The following is a 17,463-nucleotide window of genomic DNA, read 5'->3' as shown; positions in this document are numbered from 1 at the left end:
GTGTGGCGGTACTGAAAGAGTATAATCTGAGACGACATTATGAAACGAAACACGCGGACAAAAACAAGAATATGGACATGGAACAAAGGCTACAAAAGGCAGAGGAATTAAAACGAGGCCTCAAATCTCGACAGGCTCTGTTCAAAAAAGCCAAATCACAAGGCCAGGCTGCTGTCAAGGCCAGTTTTATTTTGGCAGAAGAGATCGCTAAATCAGCCCGGCCATTTACGGAGGGGGATTTCATCAAAAACTGCATGATTAAAGTTTGTGACGAAGTTTGCCCAGAAAAAGGCAACTCTTTTTAAATGTGAGTCTGAGCAGAAACACCATTGCCGAGAGAGTAGACCAGTTGTCCATCAATCTAAAAGAGCAGCTTGTGAAAAAGGGAAAAGATTTCATTGCATATTCCTTGGCTGTGGATGAGAGCACCGACATTTCTGACATTGCCCAGTTGTCAATTTTCATCCGCGGAGTGGACTCCAGCCTAAGCGTGACAGAGGAGTTTTTGGCTTTACGTCCTATGCATGGCACAACTACGGGGCATGATTTGTATGAAGAGGTGTCAAGATGTGTAAATGAGATGGAGCTGCCTTGGGAAAAACTCGTGGGTTTGACAACCGACGGAGCACCTGCGATGTGTGGACACAGGAGCGGACTGGTGGCGAAGATACGGGAAAAGATGCAAGAGGAAAACGCGACAGGTGAGCTGACAGCTTATCATTGTATCATACACCAGGAAGCGTTGTGCGGTAAAGCCTTGAAAATGGAGCATGTAATGAGCATCATCACGCGCACAGTTAACTTTATCAGAGCCAAAGGTTTGAATCACCGCCAGTTCAAGGCATTTCTGACGGAGTTAGAAACGGAGCATGGTGATTTGCCTTATCACACAGAGGTGCGATGGCTAAGCCAGGGAAAGGTGCTTCAAAGATGTTTCGAGCTTCGTGAGGAGATTTGTCTGTTCTTGGACAGCAAAGGGAAAGACACAACACAACTCCGAGACGAAATGTTTCTGTGTGAAATGGCTTTTCTGTGTGACATTACGAGTCATCTGAATGCAATGAACTTGCAGCTGCAGGGTCGGGATCGTGTCATCTCTGATATGTACAGTACAGTGAAGGCATTTAAAACCAAACTGACTCTGTGGGAGACGCAGATGCGGAAAGAAAATTTGAGCCACTTTCCCAGCTGCCAGACCATGAAAGAGAAGCTCTCTACCAGTGCGTTCCCGAGCGCACAGTTGGCTGATAAAATAGGTATGCTTGCCGCTGACTTTCGACGCCGATTTGCTGACTTTGAAGCACAAAAAAGCAGGTTGGAACTGCTCGGTAACCCATTTGCTGTTGACGTGGAAAGCTCACCACCAAACCTCCAAATGGAGTTGATTGACCTCCAATGCAATGATGCACTGAGGGCAAAATATGCTGCAGTGGGTGCTGCGGAGTTCGCCCGTTTCCTCCCCGACACAATGCCCCAGCTGCGCATCCAGGCTGCTCAAACGTTGTCTATGTTTGGCAGCACATACCTGTGTGAACAACTGTTTTCTTTGATGAACTTGAACAAAACATCACACAGAAGTCGACTTACTGCTGAACACCTCCACTCAATTCTGAGGATTTCCTCAGCTCAGAGCCTTACCCCGAACATTGATGAACTTGTGGAAAAGATGGGACACCACCAAGTATCACCCTCAACCTCAAACAAGTGAACATTACTGTGCAATCACATATTTAGAGTTTTTACTCAGTTCAAGTTTAAAAGTTAAAGTTTAATATTTGTTTTCACTGCATGTTACTTCTCCTTAAACAAAGTGTTGTTTTTGATTAATAGATTTTTGCACTTTATTTTATTGTATTTCAATCCAATTATATTTTAAAAATATTTCAGTTGAGTGGATGATAGAAAATTGCTATTATTGTTTTTTTCTTTGAAGTAAATTTAGCCCACTTTTGCTAAAATAGAAAATATAGGCTACTGATGGTGCCTTGAATACCGGTTTCTTTCATTTAATGTTCATGTTATGGGGATTTTTATATAAAGGAAATTTGTCTTTTGTGTCTGTTGAAAATTAAAGATTACTGACAGAGCCATAAGAAAATATTGCTTTATTTATCTGATCATATTGGAATATATTTGTTAGGTTTTCAGTAGGTTCAATTAGGTTCACTAGACTATATGCGTCATTTAAAAAAATTTCAATGAACATTCGAACAGTCCGGCCCTCGGCTTGTAGCTAAATTTTTTATTTGGCCCTCCGTCCATTTGACTTTGACACCCCTGCTTTAATCTGTCAGCGTATTTCAAGACATGGCATCTGGGGGTGTCGTGAGACACCCGATGGGTTGAACGATTCTCTTTTCATCGCTCAGCTTGGAAAAAACCAACGTATACTAAAAACGTGAATATCAATCAATCCGCCATCATTCGCATAATGGAGAAATGGAATGATTTATTGTTTAAATATTGAAAGTGGGTGGGCTACGGAGAGAAATGGTGCAGATTTAGGCCATGTGACGGAAAGCGATGCAGGGGGGGGCTGGAGATTGGGGTCTGGGGAGTTGTGATGTTTGTATGATGTTGCCGTTTGTATGTGTATATTTTTGTACTGTTTTCTAAAAGATCAAATAAAATCTTATAACACGGGAAAAAAGATCAGCATCTAGGGGCAACCCGCACCAAGAAGAGGTGACTGTCTGGTGCGCTGCAGTGGGCGACGCGAGGCCTTCCGTGGCGTGCAGCACAGCCAATAGGCACGGCTCCAGGATGTTTCCATTCTAATGTCTTATTTAAACACTGCTCTACGTGGTCCTGTAATCCTTAATCTCCATTACGACAACATGTGTCTGTGTCCATGGAATTGATGTTTAATGGGGTCAAAGGACATCCCTACATACATACACAGTTCCTGGAGAAACAAGTGGGCTGCGTTTAGTAGGTGGAAAACGTTTCAAAGCGTTGTGAATAAAAAAAAAACTTTTCAGTTTCCATTGCAAAATGTACTGCTGCGTTGTGTCCTATTGAACAAGACCCTGGTCTAACATGTCCCCCGCTCATTCCCATATCCCCATCATCTCACTCCTTTCTGTCGCCTTTGTAGTTTTTGTTGCCTCTCAGGCTGAACAATGCTCTTTTCATGACTCACTCTGTACTCACTCTTCCCTTCTGTCTGTTTCTCTCTTTTCCCTCCCATCCCTTTATGGAAAAACATGTGGAAAATCACGATGTTTTTCACATGTAACGTTTTATTTCACCTGTGAAATGTCACGTGAAAAAAAACATGTTGTTTTGGAACACTTCACACGTGATGATTTTTCACATGGTCCCATAACCTTTCACATGTGGATTCAAAGTTTCACATGATGCCCTGCAAACAAAAATATGTCGTTAGGATGCCGCAGGAACATCACAAAATAGCCGCAGTGTTTCCAAACCACATATTTGACACACATGATTACATTGCATATGTTTATTTGTACAGTAATAATTATTCAACAGGTCCTCACCTGGGATTTGAACTCACAACCTCATGGTTCACGGCCTTCAGATATTCCTGCTACGCCACCATGTCTGTGTCAATGACTAGTTTCACCTGTATTCTTATACTTTTGACTTAATAGTAAATCTCAGCTTTGTATGATACACTCAAGAAAACTATTATATGTATCCTAGTTATTCATTCAGGGGTAATATTAAAACAGAATTACATGCCTCACCAACATTAGACAACTATACAGAAAACCCTCAAATTACTGAAATAAATCAATGGAACCAATGAGAGAATAGTCAGATTAACTGATGTAAAACAAAAAGCAATGCAGAGAGGTATTGTATGTAATGAACGTGTAGGGGACTTCTGAGAAGTCTGCGCAGCAGAGAGATAAGAGCACTTCAAATCCCAGGTGGCATCATATTGTCCTAATATTTACATATTTCTTAAGCCCCATTCTTTGACTTTTAGATTTGTGTGCATTGTTGTGAAAACGTAGATACTACTGCACTGTTGGAGCTAGGAACACAAGCATTTCGCTACACCCGCAGTAACATCTGCTAAATATGTGTGCGTGACCAATACAATTTGATTTGATGTCTAAGGTAATCATGTTTAATTACACTATTTTAGCTGATCAGCGTGCCAGTTACCTTAAAGCGCCTATACCATTTCATTACTTCCTTGAACTTTTTTCACACGTTGAGCTGAAATTCTCACGTGTGAAGACAAAAGACACACAAATGAGGTCAGTTGTTCACATGTGTACACCATCTTTTCACATGTGGAATTTGCAGTCAGTGTCGCATGTTAGAACCTAACTCTCACATGTGGAATTGCATTTTCAAATGTGTAAAAATCAAATTTGCACTTTCACATGAAAAACTTGTATTTTCAAGGTATCACCTGTTGAAATGTTGCATTACCATGTTATCCCATTTATTTCACATGAGATCATGTTTTCACATGTGCTTAAATGTTTTCACATGTGTAGTTTCGTGCTATCACATGCTTCTTTAACATGTCACATGTAATCATATTAAGTTCACATGAGATCACATGTGAAATTGATGTCGTTTTTTCCATAAGGGATCTCCCCCTCACTTTTTCCCCCATCCCGCTCTACCTCCCCTTCTCACTCACATTTCTCCCTTCCTCGACCTCTATCTCCTTCTCTCCCCCTCTCTCATCCCTTCCTTCCCCTCTTCCTCCCTCCCTCTCTCTCCCGTTTGATGGATATGTCTGAGTGGTAAACTAGAGAGCATCTGTCTGCAGCTCTAATCCTCTCTCCCTCCCCACCCTCTCCAGTCTTCTCCTAATCTCGTTAACACAGAGTCAATTAGCGCCACCGGCTAATTACAGGTCAACAAGACAGGTTGAATAGTTGAAGATTAACCACCGTGACTGGCTGTCACCCCACTAGTCCCGCCCACATCACATCCCACCTGGATTGGCTGTCTATTAGTGTCAGTCAACAGTGTTTCCAGAAGAGAATGGCTTGGAGTCTTGCATCCCTTTCACATAAAGACCAAAACCACACAAATATACTATACCTGCATTTTTAAGCCATATTTTTTTGTATTTCTGAAAAGCATAGGGGGTAGAAAAACATGGAACAATAAAACCCACCTAAACACCTAAGTCATGATTCCTGTATTTATACAGACCCTGTAACCCAAATATAGGTATTGGGTCTGTGTGAATGGTTCTCAGATTTTTTTGCAGGTAAATTCCTTAACACTTCCATTGTTTAACACATCCCTCATTTGAAATGCAAACAGCCCCCATGGTTCAACAACAACCCCCAACCCTCCCAATTTGCCAATTACCCACTGATATGTATAAAAGGGGTATACCTGCAAACAACTGGTAATAAGGGGCTGTTTGAAATAAATATTGCCTTACAGTGCATTCAGAAAGTATTCAGACCCCTTGACTTTATCCACATTTTGTTACACTACAGCTTTATTCTAAAATGGATTAAATAACTAAATAAATACTCATCAATCTACCCCATAATGACAAAGCGAAATCAGTTTTTTTTTTCTTTTTCTCAAATGTAATAAAAAGTCAAACAGAAATATTTACATAAGTATATTGCTATGAAACTTGAAATTGAGCTCAGGTTCATCCTGTTTATTTTGATCGTCCATAAGATGTTTCTACACCTTGATTGGAGTCCACCTGTGGTATATTCAATTGATTGGACATGATTTGGAAAGGCACACACCTGTCTATATATAAGGTCCCACAGTTGACAGTTCATGTCAGGGCAAAAACTAAGCCATGAGGTCGAATGAGTTGTCCCTAGAGAGTCAAAACAGGATTGTGTTAAGGCACAGACCTGAGGAAGGGTACAAAAAAATGTCTGCAGCATGGAAGGTCCCCAAGAACACAGTGGCCTCCATCATTCTTAAATCGAAGAAGTTTGGAACCACCAATACTCTTCCTAGAGCTGGTCGTCTGGCCAAACTGAGCAATCGGGGGAGAAGGGCATTGGTCAGGGAGATGACCAAGAACCCAATGGTCACTCTGACAGAGCTCCAGAGTTCCCCTCTGTCACTGGTCAGAGGTCACCTTGGAGTGTACTCCCTGAGGGTGACACTGGAGGGCACCCTTATGTTTTCTAGTGTCCAGGTGAGCCTGATTGGGTTTATTGGGTTCACCTGGTGTATGACTATTTAGGTCCTCTGTGAACTGGGCCGGTTGCTCAGGTCTCTTGTTTTGTTTAGTGATTCATGTGCCAGTGCCTTTTTTTGCTGTGTAAAGCTTCAGTAAATGTTCTGGATTCATCCTCACCTCTGCCTGCTGTGTTTCTCTGAGCCTGGGTCCAAGTTTGTACAAGACTTATTGTCACACCCTCTGGAGATGGGAGAACCTTCCGGAAGGACAACAAATCTCTGCAGCACTTCACCAATCAGGCCTTTATGGTAGAGTGGCCAGATGTAAACCACTCCTCAGTAAAAGGCACATGACAGCTCGCTTAGAGTTTGCCAAAAGGCATCTTAAAGACTCTCAAACCATGAGAAACAAGATTTTCTGGTCTGATGAAACCAAGATTGAACTTCCTGTTCTGAATGCCATGGGTCACATTTGGAGGAAACCTGGCACAATCCCTACGGCGAAGCATGGTGGTGGCGGCATCATGCTGTGGGGGTGTTTTTTAGCGGCAGGGTCTGGGAGACTAGTCAGGATCGAGGGAAAGATGAACGGAGCAAAGTACAGAGAGCTCATTGATGAAAACCTGCTCCAGTGCACTCAGGACCTCAGACTGGGGCAAAGGTTCACCTTCCAACAGAAGTGGCTTCGTGACAAGTCTCTGAATGTCATCGAGTACCCCAGCCAGAGCCTGGACTTGAATCCGATCGAACATCTCTGAAGAGACCTGAAAATAGCTGTGCAGCAACGCTCCCTATCCAACCTGACAGAGCTTGAGAGGATCTGCAGAGGAGAATGGGAGAAACTCCCCAAATACAGGTGTGCCGAGCTTGTAGCGTTATACCCAAGAAGACTTGAGGCTGTAATCGCTGTTAAAGGTGCTTCAACAAAGTACTGAGTAAAAGGTCTGAATTCTTACGTAAATGTAATATTTCTAAAAACCTATTTTTGCTTTGTCATTATGTGGTATTATGTGTAGATTGATAGGGGGAAAAAACAATTTAATGCTTTCCGAATGCACTGTATATAAGAGGCTAGTCATACAAACCTAGCCTTATATTGTTTGCAGGTAACATACAGTACCACATTTTCTGTCTAAAATGGGTAATGGACACGAGGAACATATGGTGCTGGTGGTAGAGATCACAGAGGCCAGTCACCTTCAACACATTACAACCATTACCCCTGTCCTCTAACTACCGCTGGCTGTAATGTAAAGAAATCTCTCTTAGCCTTTACAAATGCCCTGCTGCACACCGTGGATACTGAAATCTAAGCCTGAACCACAAGGGTTTGCACATGTTACCAACTGGGCTTGAACCTGGGTCACCTGTGTGCTACATGCCTCAGCCCGCTGAGCGATAGCCGAAGTAGGTTTTAGTTGTGGGAGCTAATGCAAGTCGTCATGTCTCTGGCAAGGTTACTCATCACGCTGAACCAACAAACCTCCTCTGTTACTCACACCAGGGTTGGGGTCATTTCGAGTCAGTCTTAAGTGATTTGAATTGAAATCAAACAAAATGGAAAAACACACATGCATACAACACACCACGTTCTGCATAAGCACTTTGTGACATCTGCTGGCTTTATAAATACGCGTGATTGTATTACAAACATACCTGATAGACCTCCATCTTTGTCATCACCATCTGGGGGGTAGACATCCTCACACTGCAGGGTAGAATACAGAACGTTACACAGAGAAAGGGATTTGGAGACAAGACGATATACACTGTACTTCATATCAGTAGAATATGAGTGGAACCTAAACTCAAAAGGGCTCCCCTGTTGGCTGGTACAAACGGTACCAAAAGTATCAACACAACGGAGCACCCAGGCTAGAAAAAAAAAAAACGTTGATTGACTGACAGAGATAACATAGTAACGATTGACTGATTGTTTGTTTTTAGGCTGGGTATCTGTAAAGCACTTTGTGACAACTGCTGGTGTAAAAAATGGCTTTAGAAATAATGTTGATTAGTTAATGGATTGACTGATAGCACTGCTCCCCCACCGTCACGTGATCCAGCTCGGTGTTGTCGGTGGTTGCCGTAGAGACGGTCTCAGCGATTGACTGGGAGTCAGGGTCTGGAAACATCTCCTCTACAGTGCTGATGGAGCAGAGGGCAGATACACGTTATAATGGTTTTATGAAGCCTTCGTAAACCATTTAGAATTACTAGATGCTTCACTTATTCTTTCTGCGCAAATTCATACTACACTTAACAAAAATATAAACGCAAACATGCAACAATATCAACGATTTTACTCAATTACAGTTCATATAAGGAAATCAGTCAATTGAAATCAATTCATTGGGCCCTAATCTATGGATTTCACATGACTGGGCAGGGATCACAGTCATGGGTGGGGAGCCAGGCCCAGCTAATCAGAATTTGTTTTCACCACAAAAATACTTTACACACAGAAATATTCCTCAGCACCACCCCACCCTCCTCAGATGATCCTGCCGGTAAAGAAGCCGGATGTGAAGGTCCTGGGCTGGCGTGGTTACACGTGGTCTGTGGTTGTGAGGCCGGTTGAACGTACTGCCAAATTCTCTAAAATGACTTTGGAGGTGGCTTATGGTAGAGACATGTACGTTAAATTATCTGGCAACAGCTCTTGTGGACATTCCTGCAGTCAGCATGCCAATTGCACTCTCCCACAAAACTTGAGACATCTGTGGAATTGTGTTGTGTGACAAAACTGCACATTTTGGAGTGGCCTTTTATTGTACCCAGCATAAGGTGCACCTGTGTAATGATCATGCCGTTTAATCAGCTACTTGATATGCCACACATGTCAGGTGGATGGATTATCTTGGCAAAGGAGAAATGCTCACAAACAGTCAATGTAAACAAATTTGCGAACACAATTTGAGATAAATATTTTTTGTGTGCATATGGAACATTTCTGGGATCTTTTATTTCAGCTAATGGAAACATAGGACCAACACTTTACATGTTGCGTTTATATTTGTGTTCAGAATATCTAAAAAAGTTATTACTTTCAGGTCCTTACATCTGGTGACAAATGCGACAGAACCCCTTTTCCACCTTCTATGTAGCATTGCAATTGCTTATGAATGATTTACGAAGCACCTAAGAAACCATTATGAAGGGTTCATCTTAAATAGGACCTATCAAACTAAGGTACAGTACCAGTCAAAAGTTTGGACACACCTGGAAAATTGTACAAATAAAGAAAAACCCTTGAATGAGTAGGGGTGTCCAAACATTTGACTGCTACTGTGCGTACACGTAGATGTAAGAGGAAGAATATACTCGGTTTATAGATCCCACGTAGGTATACATTTCCTCTTTCTGGCAACTAGCAGCAGACTGATAATTGCCTCATTGAGGAAAGGTTTTACGTACTATGATTGTCTCACCGAGCTACCTTAAGACGAATGCACGGTATGTCGCTCTGCCCAAGAGAGTCTGCTAAAGGACTAAAAATGTAAAACATGTCAAGGTGTTCTGAATGATGGACTGATGATGATGTGGAGGGTGACAATGGTAACACGTGTACATGATGAGTGAATCTAAAAGTCAAGACTTACGAGTTGACCAGAGAGAGTTCAAAATTATCGAAGTCCCGGAAGATCTCACTGTAGCGCTTGGTCTCTGATTTGCTGGGGACCTTCACATCTGGGGTAAAAGATGGAGGACAAACATGTGAGCAAGAGAGGCCAAATGCTCGTTTTCTTTTTCAGAAAATGAATATTACACAAAAACACACAAGTTGAAATTGCTTCTTGCAGCTCCCAAAAAGGGATCTTGTAAAAAAAAAAATCTTACGAAATATTTTCTATTTTTAGAAATAACAAATAAAGGGGTAAACCAACAGCTGACACCCAGTTGTTAAACCTGGTGCAAGGAAATAAAGACGTTTGTGGGTTTGAAGGGTGGTGGTGGTGACCTGAGGCCTCAGATGTGTGATTGTATGCTCGTGTAAAAGGCATTAGCTGTAACACTGTTGTCTTTCAATTCCCCAGCCTCTGGTGAAAAACACATATCACTGTCGGTCACCCATTAAATCACACTAAGTACTGCTGAGATGGCTCAGAATGGTTTTAAACTTCGTGTGAACGGCAGACAAGCGTATTTACTTGTTATATAACATCGAATATGGGAAGGACTGCAAATAAACGGAGAAAAAGAGAAATGCGACTCCAACAAAGGGGTTCTGTTCATTTGATACATAGATGGTAGAAAGCATTTCCTATGACAGACTGAATGATGTATTTACTACGGAGTGCAGCGTTAAACCTGGTTTAACCAGGCTCGGCATTTACAGTACATGCCTCAACTGGGAAAAATACAGGTTGATGACACCCAAAACTGAATTATGGTACATTAACCCTGAGTGAACAACAACCAGGGTTGGAGAGTAACGGATTACATGTAATAACTGTAGTCCATTACGTTACCAGCAAAATATTGTAATCAGATTACCAATACTTTTGAAAGACTGGATGATTACTTCGAGGATTACTATTAAATTCCGAAAGGATGTTTGCGAATTTGTATTTTTTTTTTACACTTCTGTTCTCTCGGACATTAAAATCATCATTGAAAAAAGGCGCAAATGTAAGTTTGTTCCACCTGAGCGAGTCTGAACACAAGTAGAGACCGCTAAAATGACGCACCAAATGTATTTGATGGATCGCGGGAAAAGAGCAGGAATAGGCTTTTGTAGGCTACAGGTCGTTGTGGATGGCTGTTCACAAATCTAAATGTGTATTTGAACATGATAATGGTTGAATTCAAGAAGTTTAAGCTGCTTATCAATCATTGTTTTTCAAACCAGTGGACCAGTGGACAGCCAGTGAAAATATGTATTGCTCAATCTAATTCATGCTGATAAAAAAAATCATCCATAGTCCTAATGGACACTTGCTCAAACTTGCACACTTTTGATAGATTTAAAGTGGTAATCTGTAGTTGCTACATCTATTTGGGGATTTATAAATGATATATACAGTACCAGTCAAAAGTTTGGACAAATACTCATTCCAAGGGTTTTTCTTTATTTGTACTATTTTCTACATTAAAAAAATAATAGTGAAGACATCAAAACTATGAAATAACACATAGGGAATCATGTAGTAACCAAAAAAAGTGTTAAACAAATCAAAATATATTTGAGATTCTTCAAAGTATCCACCCTTTGCGTTGATGACAGCTTTGAACACTCTTGGCAAAGCATGCCATTCCATTTTTCAAATCAATGAGCCCAATCAGTCCTCCGTGACAACAAAAGAGTAGGGCTGGCTAATAAGTCCTGAGTCATGCTCAGGTAAATCAATTTGGCTAATCTATACTTCCATATTTTCCAAGTCCTATTCTTGAAGATCACGGCATGACTGGAACTCCGATAAACTTTGGTTTTTAATGTAAAGATATAATTGAATCATATTATTATATGTAGTAGAAAGAAGAAGCCTACATAACCAACCCATAAAGTAAAATGTAGCATCCATATATGGCCAGCTATGCAAACTTTAACATTGATTTATCCTGCAAAAGATGTCGTTCAATTGGTAACATACATTGTTGTCTTCTTCTAATGCCTCTTAAAGGGAAAGTCCTCTAAAAGTAACAGAATGTAATCAGATTACATTACTTAGTTTGCGTAATCCAAAAGTTACATTACTGATTAAAATTTGGGACAGGTCACTTGTAAATGTAACAGAATCAATTCCGTCCCTGGAAGGGGTGCGTCACCTGAGTGGGTTGATTCACTGTTGTGGTCATCCTGTCTGGGTTGGCGCCCCCCTTGGGTTGTGCCGTGGCGGAGATCTTTGTGGGCTATACTCAGCCTTGTCTCAGGATGGTAAGTTGGTGGTTGAAGATATCCCTCTAGTGGTGTGGGGGCTGTGTTTTGGCAAAGTGGGTGGGGTTATATCCTTCCTGTTTGGCCCTGTCCGGGGGTGTCCTCGGATGGGGCCACAGTGTCTCCTGACCCCTCCTGTCTCAGCCTCCAGTATTTATGCTGCAGTAGTTTATGTGTCGGGGGGCTAGGGTCAGTTTGTTATATCTGGAGTACTTCTCCTGTCCTATTCGGTGTCCTGTGTGAATCTAAGTGTGACCTGAGCCCTAGGACCATGCCCCAGGACTACCTGACATGATGACTCCTTGCTGTCCCCAGTCCACCTGGCCATGCTGCTGCTCCAGTTTCAACTGTTCTGCCTTATTATTATTCGACCATGCTGGTCATTTATGAACATTTGAACATCTTGGCCATGTTCTGTTATAATCTCCACCCGGCACAGCCAGAAGAGGACTGGCCACCCCACATAGCCTGGTTCCTCTCTAGGTTTCTTCCTAGGTTTTGGCCTTTCTAGGGAGTTTTTCCTAGCCACCGTGCTTCTACACCTGCATTGCTTGCTGTTTGGGGTTTTAGGCTGGGTTTCTGTACAGCACTTTGAGATATCAGCTTATGTACGAAGGGCTATATAAATAAATAGATTTGAATAAAAATGTAGAAAGTAACCTACCCAACCCTGACTACAACCTAATGCTGTAGTCTCGCTCAGACGTTTGCGGGGTAGCATCATGTGCTGAGACTGCATATGAGGCTTACAACCTATAGGGAGGGACCTGTTACAGTTGAAGCTGACAGTGTTTCACTTTAATGGCAGTCAATATGCAAAAACACTCAACTCCCAGTGTACATTTTTCATATCACCTCCCTCTCTCGCTCTATTGTTCTGTCTCCATTTAGGTCAACCACATCCTGCTTGTGATGTGTGTCATGTTTTGCTCAGAAGACACAAAGCTCTTGTTTATTCACCTTAGCAGAGTTCTGTTCATACGGCAGTAGAAGACAGGTAAGACATAGTAGAACTGTACACAAACCAAGTTCAGCTCTGTAGCACAAATGACATTGAAAAGCAATGTTCCCTCCTACGCGGAAACTGCATTCCCGGTAAACGCTGCACATGGCGGCTCAATCAGACATTACCTAGAAATATTAAGCGAGCTCTGGTGCTGAACTTTGGCAATATGGATTGAATCCAGCCCGTAGTCTCACAGAAAGCAGGGCCCTATAGCCTATTGCGCATGGCAGAGTTATAGAGGGAGATCGAGAGTGGGTTCAAATAGGATTTGTTTTCCGTCAAACCGTTTTCTCTTAAATAACGGAGACTGGCGTCCTTGACTTGATGGTTTCAAAGGCTTAATTTAAAAATATATATGTTTCACGAATGGCACACACCAACACGCAAAATGGAGGATGAGTTCAGGAGGTTCACTGATCCTGCACTGACTGGGAGGATGTAGCATGCAACCACACACGCATGCTCACACACACACACACGTTTGTTGTATTATTCTTGTGGGGACCAAATAATTGATTCCCATTCAAAATCCTATTTTCCCTAAACCCTAACCCTTAACCCTAAACCCTAAGCCTAAAATGGCCTTTTTCCTTGTGAGGACTGGCGAAAACTTGTCCAAAGTATCCTTGTGAGAACTTCTGTTCACCACAAGGATAGTAAAACATATACATACCTTCCCTGAAACATTTTCTCACCTCCTTTTCTACCTAAATGGATGGTTTCCCAGACCCAGATGGAGACTATTCTCCATTGAGCATGCTTTGGTCCAGGAGTAGGCTTAATCTGAGCACTGAAAACTGGCCCAAATGATAACAATCTTCTGTTTTCTCTTGTTGCTACTCACCTGGGGTTTTGGAGTGCTCCTCTTTAACTTCGGGTTCTTCTTCCCTCTCCATCTCTATTTGAGACTAAATATCACAAGTGCACCTAGCCCCAAACCAGCATCAACCACAGCAACCCCATCAATCTTCCCCGCTCCACCAGCAACGTTCCATCAACCTTCTATCAATCAATCTATCAATTCCATCAACGTTAGCAATGCGTACTCGTACACATGACAAACAACAGCTACAGAGCAGGAAATGGGCTCGATTTCCTCTAGTTGCACTCAATCACACTAACATTTGACTAGCACAATGCTGCTGTCTGGTAAAGTGCCTGGGTCTGACCCTTCTCTTCTTGTTCTCTCAGAGTTCTCTTCCTCTAGTGCAGAGCGAGGTTGGCCAATACGGTTTCACCATCATCAGAAGAGGAAGTGTGACTCTGTCAATCTAGGTCACACCTAGGTTGTCATACCGAAAGTAGCTAGATATGTGTGAGAGGGTGGAGGAGGAAAAAGAGAGAGAGAAAGTGAGCTGGCCTCTGTGTTAGACTGTTTGTGTTGTGCAGATGTTCAAAGAACAAACGTTGAGCTCTAAAATGATCTCTCTCATGGGTGTTGAAAGCTGAATGATATTGATACTACATTTGAGGCGGCAGGTTGCCTAGTGGTTAGAGCGTTGAGCCAGTAACCAAAAGGTTGCTGAATCGAATCCCCGAGCTGACAAGGTAAAAATCTGGTGTTCTGAACAAGGCAGTTAACCCACTGCACCCCGGTAGGCCGTCGTTGTAAATAATATTTTGTTCTTAACTGACTTGCCTAGACAAATAAAGGTTAAAAAAAAAGAATGCACATCTCGACATCAACCTCTTGAGATTACAGCCCTCACCAGTGTTGCAGTTAACATTTTGAAATGGGAATACTAATTGTACCTTTAAATAACTGTAATAGTATCCAATAACAACATAGGTTTTTTTTCTGCTGCAAACATTTTGCTACAGTGTGACCTATACGACCCAAGATAGTGAGGTAAGAATGTCCAGGAGATATAATCTAGAGGCTGAGACTGACTGACCTGTGAGGGAGAGACGCAGCATGGTGAAGGCGTGACTGACTGGAGGCCGACCCGTGGATGGGTAGCATTCCGCCAGGGGCTGGAGAGACTGCTGCAGGGCTTGGAGCCCCATGGACACATTCAGCTGGTTAGGACCATCCAGCTCTGGGAAGGAGAGGAGGAATGAGGGAGGGAAAGAGAGAGAGAAAACATTTAGATTGAGAGAGAGAGCGAGAGAGAGAGAGAATAAAAACCTGCCGCACAATTGGTATTATGCACTGTAAAAAATGTAATCAAATAAAAGTTGTCTGTGTGTGTGTTTGTGTGGTAAACACTATTTAAATGTTTCTATAGTCAATTGGCACATTGGCGACCCGTCATTCAGGGCAGGGGTGGCAGAGTCGCAATTACTGGCAGGGCCACTCTAGGACATTTAGAGACTTGTCCCGAAGCCAACCCTGCGTTGTTTTGCTTCGTGTTGTTGTCCTGATGGAAGGTGACCCTTATCCCCAGTCTGAGCTCCTGAGCGCTCTGGAGCAGATTTCCATCAAGGATCTCTCTGTAATTTGCTCCGTTCATCTTTGCCTCGAGCCAGACTAGTCTCCCAGTCCCTGCCGATGAAAAACACCCCCACAGCATGATGCTGCCACCACCATGCTTCACCTTAGGGATGGTGCCAGGTTTCCTCCAGACGTGATGCTTGGCATTCAGGCCATAGAGCTCAATCTCATCAGACCAGATCAGTTTCATCAGACCAGAGAATCTTGTATCTCATGGTCTGGAAGTCTTTAGGTGCCTTTTGGCAACCTCCAAGCGGACTGTCATGTGCCTTTTACTGAGGAGTGGCTTCCGTCTGACCACTCTACCATAAAGGCCTGATTGGTGAAGTGCTGCAGAGATGGTTGTCCTTCTGGAAGGTTATCCCATCTCCACAGAGGAACTCTGGAGCTCTGTCAGAGTGACCATCGGGTTCTTGGTCACCTCCCTGACCAAGGCCCTTCTCTCCAGATTGCTCAGTTTGGCCGGGCGGCCAGCTCTAGGAAGAGTATTGGTGGTTCCAACCTTCTTCCATTTAAGAATGATGGAGGCCATTGTGTTCTTGGGAACCTTCAATGCTGCAGAAATGTTTTGGTACCCTTCCCCAGATCTGTGCCTCGACACAATGCTGTCTGAGATCTACGGGCAATTCCTTTGACTTCATGGCTTGGTTTTTGCTCTGACATGCACTGTCAACTGTGGGACTTTATATAGACAGGTGTGTGCTTTTCCAAATCATGTCCAAGCAATTGAATTTAGCACAGGTGGACTCCAATCAAGTTGTAGAAACATCTTATAGATGATAAATGGAAACTGGATGCACCTGAGCTCAATTCCGAGTCTGAATACTTATGTAAACAAGGTATCTGTTTTTAATTTTTAATACATTTGCAGAAAAATCTAAAAACATGTTTTCGCTTGCCATTATGGGGTAGTGTGTGTTGATTTCTGAGTATTTGTTTTTATTTGATCCATTTTAGAATAAGGCTGTAACATAACAACAAAAAAGTCAAGGGGTCTGAATACTTTCCGAAGGCACAGTACTTTTTTTGTATTTGCTTGTTTTGCATGTTATATTGGTATTAATAGGTGTCATATATCAGTCTGCAAACTGTAAAATATATATATATATTTTGAGTTCAAAAATCTGGATACAAAAATGATCTCCTTTTTGAGTAAGGCACCTCCAAAATGCAGGTGATACACCTGCCCTGAATGATGGGTCGCCACTGGTTTAGTGGCTTTGCTGGTATGCATCTAAAAAAATTGGGTATGCCCTACCAAGATTTACATGCTAAACTCAACACTGAATTGGCATATCAGACAGCATACCCACTGGCCCTGCAACTTGCATTGGAATCAGAAGTAGGATGGCGACCCCTTGAGGGCGTGCCCGGAAGTCGCATGAAGTATGCAAGTTCTTGAATAGTTTGAAAGTTGAACAATCATGACCCTGATTGGGCCCACTGGGAAACAACTAGGTCCATTACCAAGTGCATACAATCCCATCTTATTCGGTTTAAACTGCAATATTACACCTCCTATTTAAGTCCTTCATAGTCACAATATTTGAGATGTGCGTAGCTCATGCAGTACGGAGCTCAATTTGGCCTCTTCATGCCTCCAGATGCTCCGTAATTGCGTCTCACCATCCATATGGTGCCTCCGACCAGATTTTCATATCAAGCATAAATTGTCTCTTAACCACAGGCACTCCGTTACGTTGCGCTGGATGTCTTCAATTTCAATGGGGACGTCCACAACGCAAGAGTGGAATCTCAACGAACTCTTGCAATTGAAGGCTCCGTGATACAGACGCCGCATACTTGGAATTTTTCCAACCTTTGCCCCATCTTCAGTTAATAAAAGCCAATTGATGTTTGATCCGATAATGTGGTCATAGGCGCCATATGGATGGTGTGACACAATTGCGGAGCCTCCGGAGGCATGAAGAGGCCAAATTGAGCTCTGTACCTCTCAAATGTTGAATCAATGAGGAGGGCTCCTTATAGCTACGCAGTCTTTGGCACACATTCCAGCACACTAGGTGTCGGTGCAAA

At 42.6% G+C, this 17,463-nt stretch overlaps 1 protein-coding gene across 3 annotated transcripts in view; it reads right to left on the bottom strand.

The window, feature by feature from the left end:
- Window positions 1–17,463, bottom strand: part of LOC123999002 (GEM-interacting protein-like) — a 49,886-nt gene that overhangs the window by 20,134 nt on the left and 12,289 nt on the right. For 2 of the 3 annotated variants that reach the window (XM_046304308.1, XM_046304306.1), the window contains exons 2-5: window positions 14,888–15,031; window positions 9,711–9,798; window positions 8,160–8,256; window positions 7,765–7,816 (exon numbers count right to left, since the gene is read on the bottom strand). In XM_046304308.1, coding sequence (XP_046160264.1) covers window positions 7,765–7,816; window positions 8,160–8,256; window positions 9,711–9,798; window positions 14,888–15,031 — 381 coding nt within the window. Of the gene's footprint in view, window positions 1–7,764; window positions 7,817–8,159; window positions 8,257–9,710; window positions 9,799–13,836; window positions 14,169–14,887; window positions 15,032–17,463 lie in introns of those variants that run through there. The other variant, XM_046304307.1, reaches the window with a different exon arrangement.

The sequence above is a fragment of the Oncorhynchus gorbuscha genome, linkage group LG16, assembly GCF_021184085.1.
Source record: "Oncorhynchus gorbuscha isolate QuinsamMale2020 ecotype Even-year linkage group LG16, OgorEven_v1.0, whole genome shotgun sequence".
Lineage (NCBI taxonomy): Eukaryota > Metazoa > Chordata > Actinopteri > Salmoniformes > Salmonidae > Oncorhynchus > Oncorhynchus gorbuscha.
This window is presented reverse-complemented; position numbering and strand designations above follow the sequence as displayed.